At 46.4% G+C, this 21,132-nt stretch overlaps 1 protein-coding gene across 1 annotated transcript in view; it reads left to right on the forward strand.

The window, feature by feature from the left end:
* LOC138644451 (unconventional myosin-X-like) overlaps nt 1-21,132 on the forward strand; it is an 84,886-nt gene that overhangs the window by 24,225 nt on the left and 39,529 nt on the right. Inside the window, exons 3-9 of the mRNA XM_069732837.1 lie at nt 11,697-11,855; nt 12,868-13,055; nt 13,141-13,269; nt 15,265-15,389; nt 16,738-16,751; nt 16,868-16,952; nt 17,219-17,322. Coding sequence (XP_069588938.1) covers nt 11,697-11,855; nt 12,868-13,055; nt 13,141-13,269; nt 15,265-15,389; nt 16,738-16,751; nt 16,868-16,952; nt 17,219-17,322 — 804 coding nt within the window. The remainder of the gene's footprint in view (nt 1-11,696; nt 11,856-12,867; nt 13,056-13,140; nt 13,270-15,264; nt 15,390-16,737; nt 16,752-16,867; nt 16,953-17,218; nt 17,323-21,132) is intronic.

The raw sequence follows: 21,132 nt of genomic DNA on the forward strand, positions 1-21,132 counted from the left end.
GACTGGTAAGGGTTAGGCCTACGGTCTTGAATCCAGGCCTTGAGTGGTGGCGTCCAGATCTCGCTCACTGGTTCACGACGTCCTGCCTTTCTCGTTCTCATAGTTCAACCCGGTTACTCTGCCGCGGCGTCCCTCTGCGCGGACAATGGTTTCAGATGTTGGTGTCAACTGACGTCCCGCCTTGTCACTCTGACTTTTTACATCTGGTAACTGTGCTCTCTTTTGACCCGTCCTTCCTGAAACACTTAGATTCCGCCGGGTTCAGTTGCGACCGTAGCAATCCCCAGTCGCAAATGCTGCACAACATTTGAGGAACCTCATTTTTCATGGTTCACCTTCTTACATATTGTCCAGCCATCATTCTAAATGGGCAAAGAGGCTACACGATCCGGTCATCAGCCAGTATCTAAGTGCAGTTACCAAGTGCTACTGGGTGCATGGAGGATGTGGAGACAGATGAATAGAAGGGACCAGATTCTGATGAAAATTTAGAAAGCGAGAATAGTTAGTGAAGTGATGTGATAGGCCTGTCTAAAGATATGTGTTTTTAAAGCATGTCTTAAAACTGTGGGGGCTAGCTATTAGTTTAATCGTCTAGGGTGGTGCATTCCAGAAAACTAGCACAGCATGAGAGAAGTCTTGGAGATGGAAGTGGGAGGGTCGGATTATGGTGGATGTTAGTCTTGGAGGAGTTGCAGAACGGACCGCACAGGTAGGGTGATGGAGATGAGGGAGAAGATCTGGGGTGGTGCAGAACTGTGGAGAGATTTTTGGGTGACAGAAATAAGTTTGTATTGTATTATGTAGTGAATGGGCAACCAGTGCAGTGACTGGCACAGTGTCGAGGCATCGGTGAAACTGCTGGACACAAATACAGCCCTGACGGTTTGGAGAAAGTTTGGTTAGAGGGAGATCTCAGTAAGGAGTTACAGTTGTCCGTACGAGAATGTAGAAGGGCAACAGTTTTTTTGCAGTTTCAAATGTGAGAAAAGGTCGGATTCTGGAGATGTTTTTAAGATGCAGGTAACGTGAGTGATTGGATAGGATATATGGAATAAAGGAAAGTTTGTCCCCTTCTTTGGAAAGGGGACAAACCTCTACTATGGCTCTTGACGGACACTGGGGTGGCAGCTCAGACAGGATCAATATGGGAACGGCCTAAGCTTTGGCTGGGGTGGGCTACTTATAATTGACTGCTGGTGGGCCATCTGGTCTGGCGGGATTAGGGAAAGATTGTTGGGAGCCCTTATTTTGGAGACTGATTGGATATGCTGCATTCTTGGGTACTTTTTTTTTATTGGCAAATTTCCTCAACACCGTGCCAATCTCCTGCTTTCAAAAGAAAAGTGAAAATATCTTTGGATTCAAAGAGGCTTGTAAACTACTGGGCAACCCCTTATCAGCCTCACTGCGCATTATAAAACTGAAAACCTGCATACTTAGACTGGAGCCATGTGGTCACATGATGTTATGCCACGTGGCCACTTTACCATTCCACTCTGATATAATGCTGCTGCTGATCAGTGACACTGATTGGCTGCAGTGGTCACTTAACAAAACAATATCATTTGACCACTCTGGTGACACGGCTCTGCTATGTGGATCAATGGTGCCAGTCTGGAAGGTAATTATGGAGTTTTTTAATTACCGTATTATGGACAGTGGAGCTATCATGAAGATGGGTTGACCAGTGACGGACATCTTCTTCAAGAGCCCTTATGTGGGGCCATGACATAAATTAACAAATCTAAAAAAAGCAATCCTTTTCAGATAATCCTCCCCCAAACGCGAGGATGACATTTTGGAGAAGTTTTTGAAACTTGATACCATTTTTTTCCTTCCTAGATATGTACCATGGAGGACGCCCGTGCACCCACTATTGAGGGCATTCTAGGTTTGTCCTCTATCTGGGTCACATCTGTGAGATCTTCTATATGTAGCTTTAAGGAAACAAAGCAAATGTTGGTGTTTACGGCACAAAGCGCATTTTCTCCTCGTTCGTGGCTTTTCTTTTACGTTGCTCTGGTGTTTTTCTCTTGAAAACAATGATTTTAGTTGAGAACAGAAGTAAATAGACCAGGATAATGAGGTTCCTGCAGGAAGAGGCCGGGCAGCACTGGTTCACTGGCTACAGCCACAATCTGACAGATCTATTCCCTGGAAGTGACTAATTGATGCTCTTGTGACTCATCTGCACTTGAGATCTTATCATAAAAGTAGATTTATAGTCGCACCGGTAGTGACCGAGCCAAACTGTGTTCTGCAGTCAACTAATCGTGGTGAAGTTAGGCTACGTTCACATTAGCGTTTCCCGACGCTGCGTCGGGCGACGCAGCGGCGACGCACGCGTCATGCGCCCCTATGTTTAACATGGGGGACGCATGCGTTTTTCGCGTTGCGTTTTCCGACACGTGCGTCGTTTTTGACGCTAGCGTCAGACGCAAGAAAATGCAACAAGTTGCATTTTTCTTGCGTCCGATTTTCGTCAAAAAACGACGCACGCGTCGCAAAACGCGTTTTTGTGTGCGTTTGCACGCGTTTTTGCGTGCGTCGTGCGTTGCGTCGCCGACGCAGCGGCGCGCAACGCTAATGTGAACGTAGCCTTAAGGCCTCGTCACACTGGATGATATCGCTAGCGATCCGTGACGTTGCAGCGTCCTCGCTAGCTATATCGTCCAGTGTGACAGGCAGCAGCGATCAGGCCCCTGCTGTGATATTGCTGGTCGGGGAAGAAAGTCCAGGACTTTAAGGCCCCGTCACACTTAGCGACGCTTAAGCGATCCCGACAACGATACGACCTGTCAGGGATCGTTGCTGCGTCGCTATGCGGTCGCTGGTGAGATGTCAAACAGTGAGATCTCCCCAACGACGCAGCAGCGATGCGGCGACCTGTACAACGATGCTATTTCATGCCGATTCAATGGGACGTCCTGTCAACGAGGTCGTTGGTAAGGTGTCAAACACAGCGATGTGTGCTACCCAGCGGGACCTCAACGATCAAAAAACGGTCCAGGCCATTCCGACACGACCAGCGATCTCACAGCAGGGGCCTGGTTGCTGCTACGTGTCACACATAGCGAGATCGCTACTGAGGTCGCTGTTGCGTCACAAAACTTGTGACTCAGCAGCGATCTCGCTAGCGATCTCGCTATGTGTGACGGGGGCTTTATTTCGTCGCTGGCTCTCCCGCTGACATCGCTGAATCGGCGTATGTGACGCCGATTCAGCGATGTCTTCGCTGGTAACCAGGGTAAACATCGGGTTACTAAGCACAGGGCCGCGCTTAGTAACCCGATGTTTACCCTGGTTACCATCGTTAAAGTAAAAAAACCAAACACTACATACTTACCTACCGCTGTCTGTCCCCGGCGCTCTGCTTCTCTGCTCTGGCTGTGAGCGCCGGGCAGCCGGAAAGCAGAGTGGTGACGTCACCGCTTTGCTTTCCGGCCGCTGTGCTCACAGTCAGAGCAGAGAAGCAGAGCGCCGGGGACAGACAGCGGTAGGTAAGTATGTAGTGTTTGTTTTTTTTACGTTTACGCTGGTAACCAGGGTAAACATCGGGTTACTAAGCGCGGCCCTGCGCTTAGTAACCCGATGTTTACCCTGGTTACCGGCATCGTTGGTCGCTGGAGAGCGGTCTGTGTGACAGCTCTCCAGCGACCAAACAGCGACGCTGCAGCGATCCGGATCGTTGTCAGTATCGCTGCAGCATCGCTTAGTGTGACGGTACCTTTAGTCTGGGACTAGGGGTCCAAAAATGAGATAATGATGCCAATATGTGATTCCCAAAAAGGTTGCATTGTCTCCAGTTCTTACACACAAGGGAAAAAGACATGATATGGTTTAGGAAGAAGATGTGGCGTCAGCCACTTTATTTACTCACTTAATTATATACTCACTTATATGGCGGCATTGATTCCACAATGCTTTACAGACATCATCATCACTGTCCCTTATGGGGCTCACAATCTAGATTCCCTATCAGTATGTCTTTGGAATGTGGGAGGAAACCGGAGAAAATGAGTTGCATCAATTGCTGGCTCTTCTTTCCCTTACGGTCGGGGTTCCCCTTGGCTCAGTCCTGAGTCCCCCTCCACTTGCTATCGGAATTCCCCTTGGCTCGGTCCTGAGTCCCCTCCTCTTGCTGTCGGGGTTCCCCTTGGCTCAGCCCTGAGTCCCCTCCTCTTGCTGTCGGGGTTCTTCTTGGCTCAGCCCTGAGTCCCTTCCTCTTGCTGTCGGGGTTCTTCTTGGCTCAGTCCTGGGTCCCCTCCTCTTGCTGTTGGGGATCTTCTTGGCTCAGCCCTGAGTCCCTTCCTCTTGCTGTCGGGGTTCTTCTTGGCTCAGTCCTGGGTCCCCTCCTCTTGCTGTTGGGGATCTTCTTGGCTCAGCCCTGAGTCCCTTCCTCTTGCTGTCGGGGTTCTTCTTGGCTCAGTCCTGGGTCCCCTCCTCTTGCTGTTGGGGATCTTCTTGGCTCAGCCCTGAGTCCCTTCCTCTTGCTGTCGGGGTTCTTCTTGGCTCAGTCCTGGGTCCCCTCCTCTTGCTGTTGGGGATCTTCTTGGCTCAGCCCTGAGTCCCTTCCTTTTGCTGTTGGGGTTCTTCTTGGCTCAGTCCTGGGTCCCCTGCTCTTGCTGTTGGGGTTCTTCTTGGCTCAGCCCTGGGTCCCCTCCTCTTGCTGTTGGGGTTCTTCTTGGCTCAGCCCTGAGTCTCCTCCTCTTGCTGTTGGGGATCTTCTTGGCTCAGTCCTGGGTCCCCTCCTCTTGCTGTCGGGGTTCTTCTTGGCTCAGCCCTGAGTCTCCTCCTCTTGCTGTTGGGGATCTTCTTGGCTCAGCCCTGAGTCCCTTCCTCTTGCTGTTGGGGTTCTTCTTGGCTCAGTCCTGGGTCTCCTCCTCTTGCTGTTGGGGATCTTCTTGGCTCAGTCCTGGGTCCCCTCCTCTTGCTGTCGGGGTTCTTCTTGGCTCAGCCCTGAGTCTCCTCCTCTTGCTGTTGGGGATCTTCTTGGCTCAGCCCTGAGTCCCTTCCTCTTGCTGTCGGGGTTCTTCTTGGCTCAGTCCTGAGTCCCTCTTCTTGCTGTTGGGGTTCCTCAGGGATCAGTCCTAGGCCCCCTCCTCTTCTTCTTGTATTCTGCCCCTATTGGGCAAACTATCTGTAGATTCTGTTTTCAGTGCCATCTCTATACAGATGACACCCAATTATACACATCGTCTCCTGACATTAACCATGCATTACTACAAAACACCAGGGATTGTCTGTCCGCCGTCTCTAACATCATGTCCTCCGTTTATCTAAAACTGGTTCTGTCAAAAACTGACCTCCTTGTTTCCTCCCTCTGCTAATCTGCCTGAAATTGCAATTTCGGTGTGTGTGGCTCCACCATTACTCCCCTGCAGCACGGCCCCTGTCCTGGGGTCATATTTGACTCGGATCTTTCCTTCACTCCCTATATCCGCTCACTCGCTCATGTCACCTACACCTCAAAAACACCTCCAGAATTCGACCCTTCCTTACCTTCATATAAACCCTTACTGCTGCTCTGATTGTCTTCTCTGGCAACTCTCTACAGATCGGTTTCCCTCTTGCTAATACTTTCCACTTTTCTTTCCGCCCTGAATGCAGCACTCGGGATAATATTTGTCCAACCACTACACCTAAGGTTCCACCCTGTGCCAGTCGCTGCCCATCCACTACAGAACATGATGTAAACCCATCACCCATTAAGCTCTCCATGGTGCTTGCTCCACTCCATGTCTTTTCCTCACCCGTCTACCACCCTACCCGTCCTCTCCTTTCCACTAATGAGCTAAAACTAAGATCCTAAACACCATTCGGACAAATGATCGTGAAGTGATGACGACCATTCTATGGGGTGGTCAATATTAATGTAGATGTGGCAGTTGCATCATTCTATGGGGTGGTCAATATTAATGTAGATGTGGCAGCTGCATCAAACACATGAGTTGGTCCATGAGATTGAAGTAGAAGTCACATGGACCAGTTTTCATGGTTGTACGTGTAATAGACAAGGATACAGCCAAACCCCTGATGTCCTATCAGCACCTCTGATTCATGATGGACTTCACATCACCTGCAGTTGCCAGTATAGAAGGTGTTATTTAGACTGGTCTGACCATTAAAACCATGAATTATTTTGGGGACCTAGTTTAGCAGAGACTCATCATGAAAGGGTGGCATTCTGTTATTTGCTGCGTGTTTGGCGTTCTTCTGGGAACAATCTGGCACCAATTTTGGCCAAATTAAGTAATTGAAAGGAGGAACAAAGCGGTCGCGAATACATAGAAAAGTGGTAATTGGGTAACACTGGGCAACTTTCATTTCTCCCTCAATTTCTCGCACCTCCTCTCAGCAGATCTGACGGCGAGCACCACTTTCACACAAACTTCTAAAAGTTTCTAATGCACTTTTTCCTCCAATCACTATGTTCAAGATACTGAATTTTTGTTGTTGAATGAGAACATTATACTTTAAAGCACTGTGTGCAGATTTTCTTTCTCGGACCTGATGGGACTGGTGTAGTTTGAAAATCCGCGTCAGAATGGCTGATATAATCACCTTTTAAATAACGTCTCTACCTAATATTAAGACTAGAAAGTGATATGTTTGATTTAATTAATGTCAGGATTATACATCTACTCTGACATGGATTTTCACAGTAAGTACACCAGCCTCATGAGGTGTAAGATCTGTTTAAGGCATGCAGCTTGTATCGTGAAATGTAGTGTTGATACGACTTTTAACAAGGGGCTTCTATATTGTTAACAATTGTATATCAGAAAAGGGGGTCTCACCACTTGGATCCACAACTCTCGGGAACGGGGTCCTCTTACATGCTGCTCAGTGAAGAGGTAGTCGGAATTCCCATACAAATGAATCTGAATTCTGACAACTTCTCTGATAGAAACATGTCAGATGTGACCTATTATAGCTAATCTATAGAGGCATGAGCTGGGAATACCCCTTTTATAGGCAGTAAGCTTCTCCGCTGAGGAACATTGTATCCACCTATCAGGTGTAGACAATGCTCTGCGAGCTAAACATCAGCAGCAGCTGCACAGTGTTCTCCTTGCTTGTTACAATGTATCAGTCTGGTGTTGCAGGTGTTTATCTCACAGAGCTCTTTTCTGGACTAGATACTGTATAATTGCATTCATTGAGATAAGCGCAGGACTAGCGATTATTCAGGTTTACTGCCTATCATGTAGGAGACATGTTTTCTATTTGAAGGGTTATTTCCAAAAGTCCATAGGATTCAGGATAAGTCGCTGATCAATGAAAGTCTGACCCAATGATCCTGAGAACGGAGCTTTAAAACTCTGAGAGTTCTGCAGTCCTGTCCTGGATGGAGCAGAGGAGCATATACTCGGCCTTCTTGCCATTCATGGTCTATGGGACTGTGGAGGACAGCACACGATCTGCCAGTGCCATAGACAATGAATGGAGTATGGTCACACATGCGCACTTCTGCTCCACTCAGGATGGGGCTGCGGACCCCATTCTTGGGATCACTAGGGGTACTTCCAGTAATCGGTATGTTATCTTCTATCCTGTAGATGAGCAATAATTAGATTTTTTTTCACAGAAGTACAGCAGAAAATTGATTAGACAAATTTTTGTCTTCCATGGAGACACATACAGCATGTCTGTGGAGGAGCTGTATACAAATGTTTGATGCATTTTTTTTGGGGGGAGGTTATAGTGTAACATACTGTAGAAGGTATTTTGTGGTCTGTGCTCTGAGAGAAGGCAGAACCGGGTCTGTGGCTGATAGTTTAGGTTATAAGACAAAGCTGAGATAAAGACTCCAACATATGAGGTATGAGGGCGACATGTCTGTGTATGGTCAGCCTATTGTGACCTCCTGCAAAGACTCTGTTCCTATCCCTCATTTTGCCATTTATAGGTCATCTAAGTAGTGTAATTTAATTATGGCTGGTGCATGTCACCAACCTCCCCCAGGATAGCAGGGCTGCTCCCCACTGGATCCGGGACGGCCCCACTGGATCCGGGACGGCCCCACTGGATCCGGGACGGCCCCACTGGATCCGGGACGGCCCCACTGGATCCGGGACGGCCCCACTGGATCCGGGACGGCCCCACTGGATCCGGGACGGCCCCACTGGATCCGGGACGGCCCCACTGGATCCGGGACGGCCCCACTGGATCCGGGACGGCCCCACTGGATCCGGGACGGCCCCACTGGATCCGGGACGGCCCCACTGGATCCGGGACGGCCCCACTGGATCCGGGACGGCCCCACTGGATCCGGGACGGCCCCACTGGATCCGGGACGGCCCCACTGGATCCGGGACGGCCCCACTGGATCCGGGACGGCCCCACTGGATCCGGGACGGCCCCACTGGATCCGGGACGGCCCCACTGGATCCGGGACGGCCCCACTGGATCCGGGACGGCCCCACTGGATCCGGGACGGCCCCACTGGATCCGGGACGGCCCCACTGGATCCGGGACGGCCCCACTGGATCCGGGACGGCCCCACTGGATCCGGGACGGCCCCACTGGATCCGGGACGGCCCCACTGGATCCGGGACGGCCCCACTGGATCCGGGACGGCCCCACTGGATCCGGGACGGCCCCACTGGATCCGGGACGGCCCCACTGGATCCGGGACGGCCCCACTGGATCCGGGACGGCCCCACTGGATCCGGGACGGCCCCACTGGATCCGGGACGGCCCCACTGGATCCGGGACGGCCCCACTGGATCCGGGACGGCCCCACTGGATCCGGGACGGCCCCACTGGATCCGGGACGGCCCCACTGGATCCGGGACGGCCCCACTGGATCCGGGACGGCCCCACTGGATCCGGGACGGCCCCACTGGATCCGGGACGGCCCCACTGGATCCGGGACGGCCCCACTGGATCCGGGACGGCCCCACTGGATCCGGGACGGCCCCACTGGATCCGGGACGGCCCCACTGGATCCGGGACGGTTGGGGTGCATGGCCTCTAGCATCCCAGAGAAAAGCAGCATCCACATATTTAGCAACCGTTACATTTCTCCAAATTTTGCTTTGTATGTTCAGACCTGCCTTAAATTCTCAGGGACAAGTATGAATAGCGACACTAGAATATTAGAATGCGCCAGATTTTATATCCGTGGACAAAGAATCATGTGACACTTGAAATTGGGCACAAAATGCGCCATTTATGGTGGAATCGCCACAAAATCATGAACACGTGTTCACCATAGAACGCACCCTAAGAATCCATGATGCCGGCAGATTTATTTTCATTTGGTCTCGGTTGTCTTTATAGTTGGGGGGGGCACATACGTTAATGTCACCCTGACACATTGTTATAAATATCCCGTAAAGTTCAGGCTGTGCGGCGCCCGCCGTGGTGAGTGACACTTGGGGACGTGAAGCGAAGCCCAGCTGTTTTGACATTTCTAGATGAGGAATAATTCATGGCCGCCCTTTGTCGCCGCTGTACTCCTTCTGCGAGCGGCGGACGGAAGCTCTTCACCCACGGTGCAGATGCTTTAGCTGAACATTTTAAAGGGGGATTTCCATTCTTTAAACCTCCTAAAATACTTCATAGTTCCAAACCTTATGGTATCCAGATCTCTGCTTGTTGTCACTGAATGGAAATCTTCTACTATCTAGACCTGCAGACAGAGGGATTGTTACAATTGTACCCAATTTGGACAATAAATTGTGAAGGAAAAACGCCTCCACAGTCCTGATAGTTTGTTACAGTGTGTCAGTGCTGGTGATGCTGGGCGACGTCCGTTATGGCCGATCATTACAGCTCCAACTGAAGTTCTCTGCGATGACGTCTCCCGGAATTTCCTGGGAATGTTGATGGTTTTTATGGGTAAAAAAGTTAACGTTGGAGTATTTTGAAAATCGATAACGATTGTGTCATAATAATTCCCGTTACATCTAAAAGCTTCTTTTCCTGTAAGGTGATGACGCATATGAAGCCGGTATTGTACCGTCACATTCCTCTGCCATAAAAAAACGAAATCCAGGTGGTGCCTGTAAATAGAAGGATGTGTTGTGAACAGCCAGTTGTCACTATTCTGCCTGTGGTTTACAGGGCGGCATTGATGTCAGTCATTACTAGTTTATAGCTGTTGACAGAAAGCTATAAAAGCAGAATTCCAGTAAAAGGCCGTGCTGAGAATTCAGATCATTTTTCAGTCGCATGTAGTTTGCGAAGCGACCTGTAGGTGGCAAAACGTTGCGCTGTGGAAGTAAATAACGGTTTTATTATAATAATAATCTTTATTTTTATATAGCGCTAACATATTCCGCAGCGCTTTACAGTTTGCACCTATTATCATCACTGTCCCCGATTGGGCTCACAATCTAGAATTCCTATCAGTATGTCTTTGGAATGTGGGAGGAAACCGGAGTGCCCGGAGGAAACCCACGCAAACACGGAGAGAACATACAAACTCTTTGCAGATGTTGTCCTGGGTGGGATTAGAACCCAGGACCCCAGCGCTGCAAGGCTGTAGTGCTATCCACTGAGCCACCGTGCTGCCCCAATAATAATTATCTTGTTTCCCTGTGTACTGGTTTATGGATCCAATATAACAAGGTCAAGTGAATTAAGAAAATTCACACCAGAGGTTCAGTGAACGTTCCTAAATCACAAAAGAAACTAAAAGCAGTACAGATGTAATCTAATTATAAAAATATTAACTACTATAATACTGCCCCCTATGTACAAGAATATAACTACTATAATACTGCCCCTATGTACAAGAACATAACTACTATAATACTGCCCCTATGTACAAGAATATAACTACTATAATACTGCCCCTATGTACAAGAACATAACTACTATAATACTGCCCCTATGTACAAGAACATAACTACTATAATACTGCCCCTATGTACAAGAATATAACTACTATAATACTGCCCCCTATGTACAAGAATATAACTACTATAATACTGCTCCTATGTACAAGAATATAACTACTATAATACTGCCCCCTATGTACAAGAATATAACTACTATAATACTGCCCCTATGTACAAGAATATAACTACTATAATACTGCCCCCTATGTACAAGAATATAACTACTATAATACTGCCCCTATATACAAGAATATAACTACTATAATACTGCCCCTATGTACAAGAATATAACTACTACAATACTGCCCCTATGTACAAGAATATAACTACTATAATACTGCCCCCTATGTACAAGAATATAACTACTATAATAATGCCCCTATGTACAAGAACATAACTACTATAATACTGCCCCTATGTACAAGAATATAACTACTATAATACTGCCCCTATGTACAAGAATATAACTACTATAATACTGCCCCTATGTACAAGAATATAACTACTATAATACTGCCCCCTATGTACAAGAATATAACTACTATAATACTGCCTCTATGTACAAGAATATAACTACTATAATACTGCCCCTATGTACAAGAATATAACTACTATAATACTGCCCCTATATACAAGAATATAACTACTATAATACTGCCCCCTATGTACAAGAATATAACTACTATAATACTGCCTCTATGTACAAGAATATAACTACTATAATACTGCCCCTATATACAAGAATATAACTACTATAATACTGCCCCTATATACAAGAATATAACTACTATAATACTGCTCTCTATATGTTTGTAAAGTTATTTTCTTCTTTCTCTGCAGGAGTTTATGTACCCCCGCAGCGCCCTCACCATGGACTTGGTGCTCCCGATGCATCAGAATAACAGAGAAGCTGTGGAGGACATGTCCTTGATGAGTGACTTGCATGAAGCTGCCATCATGCTGAATCTCTATCAACGTTACAAAGATGATAAAATCTATGTGAGTCGTGAGCTGCCGATCTGCAGTGTCATTAAATACGCATCGTTTTTCGTATTCCTTTTTCTGCTTTTTATTACAACATTTCTATAATAAAGACATAACTTACCTGACAGTCAATGTATAATGAGATCATCTACCAATTGGTCACATAGTTGTGAGTTTCAGGTCCTCTCAATGTCTCTGGTTCCTTCTCGTTTACATATATAGACACTGAGGACCGGTCCTGACATTTTACATTCCTCACAGCTGCAGTGTGTTACATTGTATCGGTGTAGGCAATCCTCTGAGCAAAACACAAGAACTGAATTGTGCTTTTTGTTCTGGACTCTAGACTGGACTAAACTAAAGGAAGCTAAAATCGATGTATAAACTGTACATTATCATCTCCTGTGCTCCCCTTTGTGATTTCTGAAAGCTGCACACATTTTATAATTTAAAGAGAACCTGCCACTTGCTTAAAATAATTGCATTAAATGCCTTGTAGTAATCCCTGATCTTGCCTGATTCTGTTTCTTTTTTCCGTTTTGTACTGCATCGCTCCATTGCAGAGATATTCACATTTGTTCTCTTTGGCGCACAGTATGTGAAATCTCCACTTTGCAGTCCGACGTTTCTTCAACATCTTGTATTGGGGTTTTGCTCTTTCATGCCTCTCTCTGATGCTGCCAATCACAGCTCTGTAGCATCTGAGACTGCTAGATCAGCTGCCAGCTGTGATTGGCAGCGTCTGGTAGGGAGCGGTGAAAGTGCAAAACCCCTCAGAGAAGACTCTGAAGAAACCCCCAAACAGACGGCAAAGCGGAGATTTCACATACTGGGCTCCAAAGGTAAAAATGTGAATATCTCTGCAATGGAGCGACACAGCTTAAAACGGCAAAAAGCAACCGGATCAGGACAACTTGGATTTTTTTTTTTACATGTGTTGAATGCAAATTTTTTTTTTTGTTTGTTACTTGTCATGATCTAACTGTGCAAGGTAGGTCTATTGATATTATTTATCTCCTTTCTCTAGACCAATATTGGTTCTATCTTGGCCTCCGTAAATCCCTACAAGCAAATCTTAGGATTGTACGATGAGCGCGCAGTGGATTTATACAGTCGCCATCAGTTAGGGGAGCTTCCCCCCCACATATTCGCCATAGCCAACGAGTGTTACCGGTGCTTGTGGAAGAGGCGTGACAGCCAGTGCGTCCTCATAAGGTACAAGGCCAAATAATTGCACGTCAAGTATATAATATACAGATTACGACGCCGGGACATTGTGAAAACTCTGTGTCTCTTTCAGTGGAGAGAGCGGCGCTGGCAAAACAGAAAGCACAAAACTGCTCCTTAAATTCCTGTCCTCGATGAGTCAGAGCTGCGCAGGAGGTGGAGACAATCAGACGCATGTGGAGGCGGCCATCATGGAGAGCAGGTCAGCATTACTACATGTGGACACTGGTTCCCGGGACTTACAGGATCCAGTCTAGCAGCAATGAGTTGATCAGGGGGTCAGCCGTAATCTTAAAACATCCCTTGTGATCTTTAGGCTGTGTGCACACGTTGCTGATTTTTCACGTTTTTTTTCGCGATAAAAGCGCTATAAAACCGCAAAAAAAAAACAGCATACAATATGCATCCCATCACTTTGAATGAATTCTGCATGTTTTGTGCACGTGATGCATTTTTTTGTCCGCGAAAAAAATGCATTGCGGTAAAAAACGCAGCATGTTCATTAATTTTGCGTTTTTTTTTTTTTTTTTTACGGATTTCCCACTATAAAATGCATTGGGAAATGTCCGGAAAAAAATGCATCAAAAACGCGTCAAAAACGCATGCAGATTTCTTGCAGAAAATTTCAGGTTTTTCTCAGGAATTTTCAGAAATCCTGAACGTGTGCACATAGCCTAAATCAAAACGGTAAAGAAAACTAGGAAAAACACATTTTTCTTTTATACTCAGAAATCAAATACTGGTGTGGACACATGGGCAGGTTTCTTTTTAAAGGGGCATTCTAAAAAACAATAGTTAATACCGATCTGCAGGACACGTGATAACTTACAATTCGGTGGTATATGACCACTGAGACCCCCACCAATCACCAAAATGGGGCCCGTTAGAGTGGGCAGTAGGGCTCATGAACGACAGCTGCTCCATTCTTTCCTTGTGGGATTGCCAGACAAATTGGTACACAGCACTCTGGCAATCCCATAAAGCAAGAATAAGCATTAGTGCGCATGTTGGACTGCCACTGCATTCAAATAAGGATCAATGTGCCCCATTCCTGTGATGTGTGGGGTCCCAGCTGGCGGACCACTACCAATCTAAAAGTGTATGCGAATCTCCGAATAAGGGCTTGTTTTCACTTGCGAGGAACACGTCCGTGTCTCGCATGTGGAAATGAAGCTCTGGTGCCGGCACTCCATGTGTTGCTATGCGGCCGCACGCTCCGCTCCGGAGTGCCGGCACCAGAGCTTCGTTTCCACATGCGAGACACGGACGTGTTCCTCGCAAGTGAAAACAAGCCCTAAACGCCAGTCTCAGCTTGATAAGAGGAGTTGTCTACATATTTTTCCCGACTCTTCCAGCTCTCAGGAAGGACTTTCTTACAACTGCCACTGCATTCAAATAAGGATCAAAGTGCCCCATTCTGGTGATGTGTGGGGTCCCAGCTGGCGGACCACTAACAATCTGAAAATGCATCACCTGGCTTTGGATAGGTGATGACGTCTTCCAGCTAGAATATACCCTTAAATCAGAGATGCTTCGTACTTGACACAGATGAAGGGTTTTACAGTGAGACGGGTTTTCAGTTCTAAACCAGAATATCCACTGATGGGAGATATTGGTGATCCATCTTGGTCCAGACGAGCCCTTTTAAGTTTGTTTAAAGGAAAACCCCTTGAATTATATTGGGAGGGCTTTAGAAAGCAGCAGCAGGGATCATTCACACTGTACTCCACTTATGAAGCAAAGACATAGCAATTTTGATAAAATCCTACTTGTCTTGTTTTTACAGGACTATCCAGTGAACTAGACCTGAAATAAGGTGGTTTTCATGACAAGGGGGTGTGTCTGGCTCCTCTAGGGTGTTCCTGGGCAAAGCAGGGGTGGGGCATAGAATTGTCTCACTGTATGGGATTCATATTTCAGCAAATTTTACTATCCTATATCATATTTTTCTGGATTATACATGAATACAAGAATGCAGTTCTTAAAATATTAACCCTCAAAAGGTCATTGTAAGAAACTATATCTATTAATTGTTGCAATTCCGTGTCATGTACAAATTTCCATTGCACGGATCCCACCGTTGGGTTAATGCAGCTCCTGTGCTGACCATTGTGTATGTACAGAACATTGCTATGACCCCGTCTGTGTGTGTATATATTTGTTGGATTTTCACTCTGATTTATATCTTCTTCCATAGCCCAATCCTCGAAGCTTTTGGAAACGCAAAGACCGTTTACAATAACAACTCGAGTCGCTTCGGAAAATTTATCCAGCTGCATTTTTCCCAGCAGGGCCACATCCAGGGGGGCCGCGTGGTGGACTGTATCCTTCTGCATATATACAGTGACAGGTTGATGTCATGAGCAGCGTACGCAGACGTGCAGAGACCCTAATTACACCAACTTGTCCCCACAGAGGAACCGCCGGCATTTATTATGTGTCCCCCTACAGAGAGAGACGAAATTCAATTCTCACTTTCTAAATAAACACAAACGCGCAGATGATCAGATCATCACCTGTGCCGCCGAACACATGAGAATTGTCTACAGAAGTGAAATTGGAGCAGTACTACGTGCCGACTAAAAATATCTGTGCCGGCGCTGCGCCAGTAATACCAGCACCCACCATAGCATAGTCACAAAATAATAATCTGGTGATAATAACGGGAGTGATGAAATCCGCACTACTACGTCTCTTATAACTACTATAAAACTGCCCCAATTTTCAGTTTTTGAATTTCCACAAAAATGTAAAATGACCAATAATTTTCGTTTAACTTCACAATTGTGTTCCACTTGTTGTTGATTCTTCACCAAAAATTTATATTTGGTATCTTTGTTTGAAGCACGATATGTGGGAAAAGGTTGAAAAGTTCCAGGGGGCCGAATTCTGTCGCAAGGCACTGTATGTATAAGAATGTTCGTTTTGTGTATTCGTAGCCTACAATGATATGGACTGTAAGCTTCGCTGGTGCAGACATTGATCATGTAGATGTAAGAACTGATGCAGATCTCGTCCTCTGTCACCTGCTGATGAGACGAGGAACGGGAAGCTGCGGTTCTTTGATTTTAAGGAAATGTGAAAGGTTTGGAGGAATCGCTCTGCTTCTTGTACCGTAATCTGAATATGGGAAGCCTGGTCCTGTGTATAATCCCGCTTCCTGTACCGGTGAGGATAATCGCCCGCCATGTGGAAGACTGAGGGCGGTATATTTATAAAATGTGGTAAAATTGTCTGGCTGGAAATCACACGATGAGTTCTGAGCTAACGTCCCCCACTTCTGGTTTATTAAAGGGGTATTCTGATATAAAAAAAAAATGGATTATTCCTTTTTTTTTTTTTTTTTCCTCATTTTAATAATGAAAAGTGTCACTTTTGCAATATATTTTCTGTAGTAATTGTTGATGATTAAGACCTCTGCTTCCTGGCGCTGAAAACCTGTTCCGCAACTTGCCTTTTTTTTTTTTTTTTGCCCAGACTTCACTCATTTCTGCAGCTAGTCTGTCACTAATGATCTGGGGGAAGTTCATAGATTGACTGCCCCCTGGTGTCTGTTTCTAATATTCCAACTAGAGAACTTGATGTCAGTGCAAATTCTGAAAAATGATTGGTTATTTATTTTCTATATTATTGTTTTTTCTTTTACTTTTCTTAACTGTTACATTGCCAGATTTACTGGAGAAGGTAAGTTTCTCGATCCGCTATGGAGGATATATTCGTCAGTGTGATTGGGGGAATCCTTTTTGCAGGTCAGGCCGATCGTCTAACCATTGCCAGTTCTTCCTTATTTCCACCCTTAGACCCGAGTGACGCGGCAGAGTCCTGGTGAGCGGAACTATCACATATTCTATGCTCTACTTGCGGGGGCCAGTAAGGAAGAAAGAGGTAAATTCCAAATGTAATTTTATTGTATCATTTATATTTAGACCTACCTACCTATCTATATCACCCTGAGCAAAAATGTAATAAAATACTTTATATAATGAAAAAAGTAAAAAGTAAATATATGATCAATGCTGGAAATAGGATTTTATCTTCTACAATATTGGTATATATGTAAGAGAGAATTTCAAGGTTATTTATTTGAGAGTTGCACATAATATAATATATTTTTATTATTATGTACTTTATTATATCCCTTGTGTCTACAGACGCGCTCTCCCTGTCGGATCCCCTCTCCTATCAGTATCTCTGCTCTCCTGGATGTGTGACGGCCGAGGGGCTCAATGATAAAGACCTGTATAACAAGGTTTTGGTGAGCGAAAAAAATATCAGAAATATTAGTAATGGTTTGCAAATCGGCTTCTTGATGCATTATCTCCCATGTCTGCGCTTAGATCCGTGCAGGGAATATGATTTTATCATCTACTATATTGGTTATTTAATTGCGAGTTGCACAGTGAGAACATAACGTCCTCTGGTGGCAATCCGTGCATCTGAGGAAGGTCTGTGCGAAACGTTATGGTCTCGCTGTCGATTGCAAATCTCAATTAAATCACCTTGAAATTCTATATTTTAGTGCCACGTTCATCTTTCGTATCACTACGGATTGGGCTCCCACTTTTGCACCCGTACGCAGGAGTTCCGTGTTCTTTTACACACTACTATGTTTGTAGAGATTTCTCTCTTGCTTATACCTACATGTAACAACTTTCTCCAACTTCTCCACCTTTGCTGTGATTCTCTCCTGCGAAACAATCTGACACTCGGATCACACTCAGTCAGTGTGAACTTAGTGTTATTCGCATAATTACGATTCTCTCACAAGAGGGCATGAACACCAATGTGAGCGAGTCATAAAGTAGATTCTTAGGGAGCTTAATCTGGGCAGTTAAACCAGCGCAGTGTTTGGAACAGGAGGCAACAAAATAAGGTAATGAAGTATATTACACAGATTTATGACCCTGCAAAAACTGATCAATATTTAAATAAAAAAAAAAAAGTCTTGTGTTTTATCTGCCTAGTTCAAGCTCCCTAAAGGTACCGTCACACTAGACAATATCGCTAGCGATCCGTGACGTTGCAGCGTCCTCGCTAGCGATATCGTCCAGTGTGACAGGCAGCAGCGATCAGGCCCCTGCTGTGCTGTCGCTGGTCGGGGAAGAAAGTCCAGAACTTTATTTGGTCGCTGGACTCCCCGCAGACATCGCTGAATCGGCGTGTGTGACACCGATTCAGCGATGTCTTCACTGGTAACCAGGGTAAACATCGGGTAACTAAGCGCAGGGCCGCGCTTAGTAACCCGATGTTTACCCTGGTTACCTTCCTAAAAGTAAAAAAAACAAACACTACATACTTACCTACCGCTGTCTGTCCTCCAGCGCTCTGCTCTGCACTCCTCCTGCTCTGGCTGTGAGCGTCGGTCAGCCGGAAAGCAGAGCGGTGACGTCACCGCTCTGCTTTCCGGCCGCTGTGCTCACAGCCAGTGCAGGAGGAGTGCAGAGCACAGCGCTGGAGGACAGACAGCGGTAGGTAAGTATGTAGTGTTTGTTTTTTTTACTTTTAGGATGGTAACCAGGGTAAACATCGGGTTACTAAGCGCGGCCCTGCGCTTAGTTACCCGATGTTTACCCTGGTTACCGGCATCATTGGTCGCTGGAGAGCGGTCTGTGTGACAGCTCTCCAGCGACCAAACAGCGACGCTGCAGCGATCCGGATCGTTGTCGGTATCGCTGCAGTGTCGCTAAGTGTGACGGTACCTTAAGAATCTGCTTTCAACTGCTGCTCAGCAAGAATCCGTATTCTATTTACTGACAATCTATGTTAAGTGATTTTTTTCAGTCTGAGTTTGGCCAAGGGGAGTAGAAAGGCTCAGACAAAGAAAGTCACATACACTGCAAGCAGAGTACAGATTTTTTGCTGAGCAGCAGTTAAAAGCAGATTCTTATGGCGCTTGAACTAGGCAGATAAAACAGCTTTGCAGCTCGGTGTTTGAGAGCGGAAAAGACAAAATTAGGTAATGAATAGTGATGAGCGAATATACTTGTTACTCAAGATTTCCCGAGCACGCTCAGGTGACCTCCGAGTATTTTTTAGTGCTCGGAGATTTAGTTTTCATCGCCGCAGCTGAATGATTTACATGTGTTAGCCAGCTTGATTACATGTGGGGGTTGACTGGTTGCTAGGGAATCCCCACATGCAGGGCTGCCACTACAAATTTCGGGGCCCCATACTGGCAAAATTTTCGGGGCCCCCTTGAGACTCCGCCCAGGCTCCACCCCAGCCCCGCCTCCAGGCTCCACCCCTCGAACTGTCCACAGTCCCACCGCTCTCTCTTGGAAAAACTCCACTTCTCACCAATCACACATTAACAGTTCCCATCACCAGATCACACATATAGCAGGCAGCTTTTGTTTTGGCCAAAAGATTTTTTAAGCCGCCACCATAACACGGTAGACACTTTTGGCCGGGCCCTACTCTGCTGTAACCTATTAAATATTTGTTAAAATATGCAATACAATTTAGGTATATTTTTATTTATTTTTCAATTTTTAAAATGCCCAATAATATCACATACAAGGAACAAATACCACAACACCATGACCAGACCACATATTACACCACAGTGATCGAATAATATCACATACAAGGAACAAATACCACAACACCATGTCCAGACCACATATTACCACCACATAGTGACTGAATACTACAATTCTGATCAGTAATTTTTAAAAAAGCACCATACTATCACCATAAGTGCCATTATACACAGGAGATCTGTACTTAGTATGCAGTGTCTGTGTACAGATAATATAGTGATCACTAGTTAAATTATACACAGGAGCTCTGTATACAGTGTATAGTGTCAGTGTATAGGTAACACACTGACTCACCAGTGACGTCTCTAGGTGAAGTCCTTCATCTTTCATCCAGCACAGACCGCCATCATTTCATCCAGCCAGGACTTCTCTCTGCAGGAAATAACAATTATCTCGAGCTCCGCTTGCAGAACACATTACTTAATTTTTCACAACTTCTACATTACACCACATGAAGAAGGCGACATAGTATCACTCTATACAGTAACAGGACCGCCCCCCATTTAAAACAGTATACTCAAAAAATAAAATAAATACATCACTGCAGTAATAATATCCCTAAATTAGCCCCTATGGTATTAATAATATCACCCAGCCTGGCCCCGTGTGTCTCATTCCTGGCGTCAGCCAGATATTCTCCCATCCTGCCCTCATGAGTATCCATTCTGCCCCATATGATCTCCTTATCCTGCCCCATATGATCGCCCCATGTGATCTCTCCATCCTGCCCGACCTGTCTCCATCATATCCATCCTGCCCCATGATCCTGCACGATCTGTCTCCAATTCTGCCCCCAGTGTCTCCAATCATGCCCCATGTCTCCATTCTGCCCCCTATGTCTCCAACCATGCCCCCATGTCTGCAATCCTGACACTTGTCTCCAATCATGCCCCCTGTGTCTCCATTCTGCCCCATCTGTCTCCAATCCTGCCCCATCTGTCTCCAGTCATGCCCCCATGTCTTTCATCCTGCCCCGTGTCTCCAATCATGCCCCGTATCTCCATTCTGCCCCGTGTCTCGCATTCTGCCCCTGGGTCTCACAGTCTGCCCCTGTGTCCAGCATTCTGCACCTGTCACTGTGTCCAGCATTCTGCCCCTGTCACTGTGTCCAGCATTTCTGCCCCACTGTGTCCAGCATTCTGCCCCAATGTCCAGCATTCTGCCCCTGTCACTGTGTCCAGCATTTCTGCCCCACTGTGTCCAGCATTCTGCCCCACTGTGTCCAGCATTCTGCCCCACTGTGTCCAGCATTCTGCCCCACTGTGTCCAGCATTCTGCCCCACTGTGTCCAGCATTCTGCCCCACTGTGTCCAGCATTCTGCCCCACTGTGTCCAGCATTCTGCCCCAATGTCCAGCATTCTGCCCCTGTCACTGTGTCCAGCATTTCTGCCCCTGTGTGTGTCCACCATTCTGTCCCACTGTGTCCAGCATTTCTGCCCCACTGTGTCCAGCATTTCTGCCCCACTGTGTCCAGCATTTCTGCCCCTGTGTGTCCAGCATTCTGCCCCACTGTGTGTCCAGC

This window comes from Ranitomeya imitator, chromosome 7 (assembly GCF_032444005.1).
Source record: "Ranitomeya imitator isolate aRanImi1 chromosome 7, aRanImi1.pri, whole genome shotgun sequence".
Lineage (NCBI taxonomy): Eukaryota > Metazoa > Chordata > Amphibia > Anura > Dendrobatidae > Ranitomeya > Ranitomeya imitator.